This window comes from Taudactylus pleione, unplaced genomic scaffold (assembly GCF_031769625.1).
Source record: "Taudactylus pleione unplaced genomic scaffold, aTauple2 ptg000053l, whole genome shotgun sequence".
In the NCBI taxonomy this organism is placed as follows: Eukaryota; Metazoa; Chordata; class Amphibia; order Anura; family Myobatrachidae; genus Taudactylus; species Taudactylus pleione.
Genome location: NW_028284455.1, coordinates 27026462 through 27028505, shown reverse-complemented (window position 1 = coordinate 27028505; position 2044 = coordinate 27026462). Strand labels below are relative to the sequence as shown.

Here is a 2044-nt window from a genome sequence, read left to right as displayed (position 1 = left end):
TGGTAATCCATAATGGACGAAAAACTTGTCCCACAATGTCTTTGCTACAGTAGTGGATTTCTGATTTGGTGTTATATAGGCTTGAGCATAACGAGTAAAATGATCTGTTATGAGTAAGATGTGGTACTCTTTACCCGATGGCCCTTCAAAACTAAGAAAATCTAGGCAGATTAGATCTAAAGGCCCTTGACTAGTAATATTGACCAATGGGGCTCCATGCTCTGGTAATCTTTTCCTCAATACGCAATTTCCACAATTCTTGCAATACCGATTTACTTCATTATCCATACATGGCCAAAAGAACCGATCGGAGATCAACCCAAATGTCTTATCGGCACCTAGATGGCCATGTTTGTCATGAAGAGCCGTCAAAACTAGAGGCCGATATATCTGAGGCAGTATCAATTGGAGATATGCCTGTCCATGGGTTTTTAGTCGTCTTCTGTACATTAACCCTCTTTTTGTAATCAACTGCTTTCGCTGCTTTAATAGTATCTTTGACTCTTTAGAAAGGGTACTGGGATCAATTGAAGGATGTTTCCTTTGGATTATCTTTAACACAGGACCAATTACAGGATCTCTCTTCTGCTCCAATTTCATTTGATACTGCTGATAGTTGTTCATTAATTTCTCATGCTGTAGAACAATCAATTTGTCCATCTTCTGGTTCTGGTCTTCCATCAATTTAATACACTGCATCTCTGTCTCAGTGGTCTCTGGCCCAGACATCACAATTTTAACTTTTCTAAGGGCCTTTTCCCTAGCTTCAATCAGTACCTCTTCTTGCTTGACCTCCTTAATAAATTCACTTAAAGTTGGATTATTTACCCTATGGGCTTAACAACGAATCCTTTGAGCCACTGGGTCAGATGTCAGGGCCCCACGGATAATCTGCTTTATTCTTTGCTGATCAGCATCTCTTCTCTGAAATCCTCCTTTTCCTATTATTTTAAAAAGCAATTTATCTATTCTATATATATAGGCAGTTAATGCCTCACCAGACTCCTGAAATTTATTGCTAAATCTAGAGATTAATTCATCCACTTCCTCTATTGTTCCATAGGCATAATCCAGGGCCTCAATATAGTCGTGTACAGTAGAAACTGGATTATTTCATCTAATAGCCTGTACTATGTCAATAGCTGGACTACGCAAACTTTCCACCACTCTCTGTTTTTTAATGTAGTCTGGACATTGCCATTCTTCAATTTGCTGCATAGCCGCCTCCTTCCACACCTCATAAGTTTCTTCCTCTGTAGGAATAGGTATTATTCCAGAGAATATACGTAGCCTACAATAACTACCCTGATAATACCACCCTTCTAGTCGTGATACTACCTTTTCTACAAAGTTTCCAAACTGATTTCCAAAGGGGTCATTGTTAGGATTCAAGGTTGTAGTATTATCACGGCTATGGTTAGGGGATGAATTATCATATGATGAGGCATTTTCTTGCAAGTCCATGATTGGTGTTATTACATGAGGGTAACTCAATGTAGGCTTTTCAGGCCACATCAATTTCCACCGCTTTTCTCGATCATTCTCAGCAACAATTATGGACGGGAGTACTGCAGGTTCTAGCTCTTTCAAATTTTCAATTAGTAGGGCACTAATAACCTTATTCTCTCCTACCCATTGGTCTACTATACGTGGCTGTATTATATTATATAATTTCCTCAACACCCCTAACACTTCCACCGCAGGGGTGTCTGTTAAATTCCCACTCAGTCCAAACCCTCTATTTAACTCTACCTCATACTTTTGACACCAGGCGTACACATCATACCCAGTGATACTCTCTATCTCTGTATTCATGGCAGCCTGTGGGTTAGGACAGAGACCCCTATAATTTGGTTGTTCCCATCTCAGCAGTGCCTCCATTATGTAACAGGTATTGTCTTTCCTTTATTTGTTACAATAGACCTCTCTATATTTCTTTCCCTTTAGTGCCTCCAACCAAGTCTTGGATTTTCTTACTCTATAACTGGAGCGGACTTGGGAACACCCCTGAATGGTAAGTATTGGTTTTGTGTCATGTTATACC

At 39.7% G+C, this 2044-nt stretch overlaps 1 protein-coding gene across 1 annotated transcript; it reads right to left on the bottom strand.

Moving 5' to 3' along the window:
• Positions 1-1113: 1113 nt before the first annotated feature.
• On the bottom strand, positions 1114-1815 carry LOC148535318 (paraneoplastic antigen Ma1 homolog). Its single transcript, XM_088462669.1, has one exon. The coding sequence runs from the start codon at positions 1813-1815 to the stop codon at positions 1114-1116; it is 702 nt and encodes a 233-aa protein (XP_088318795.1).
• Positions 1816-2044: the final 229 nt, after the last annotated feature.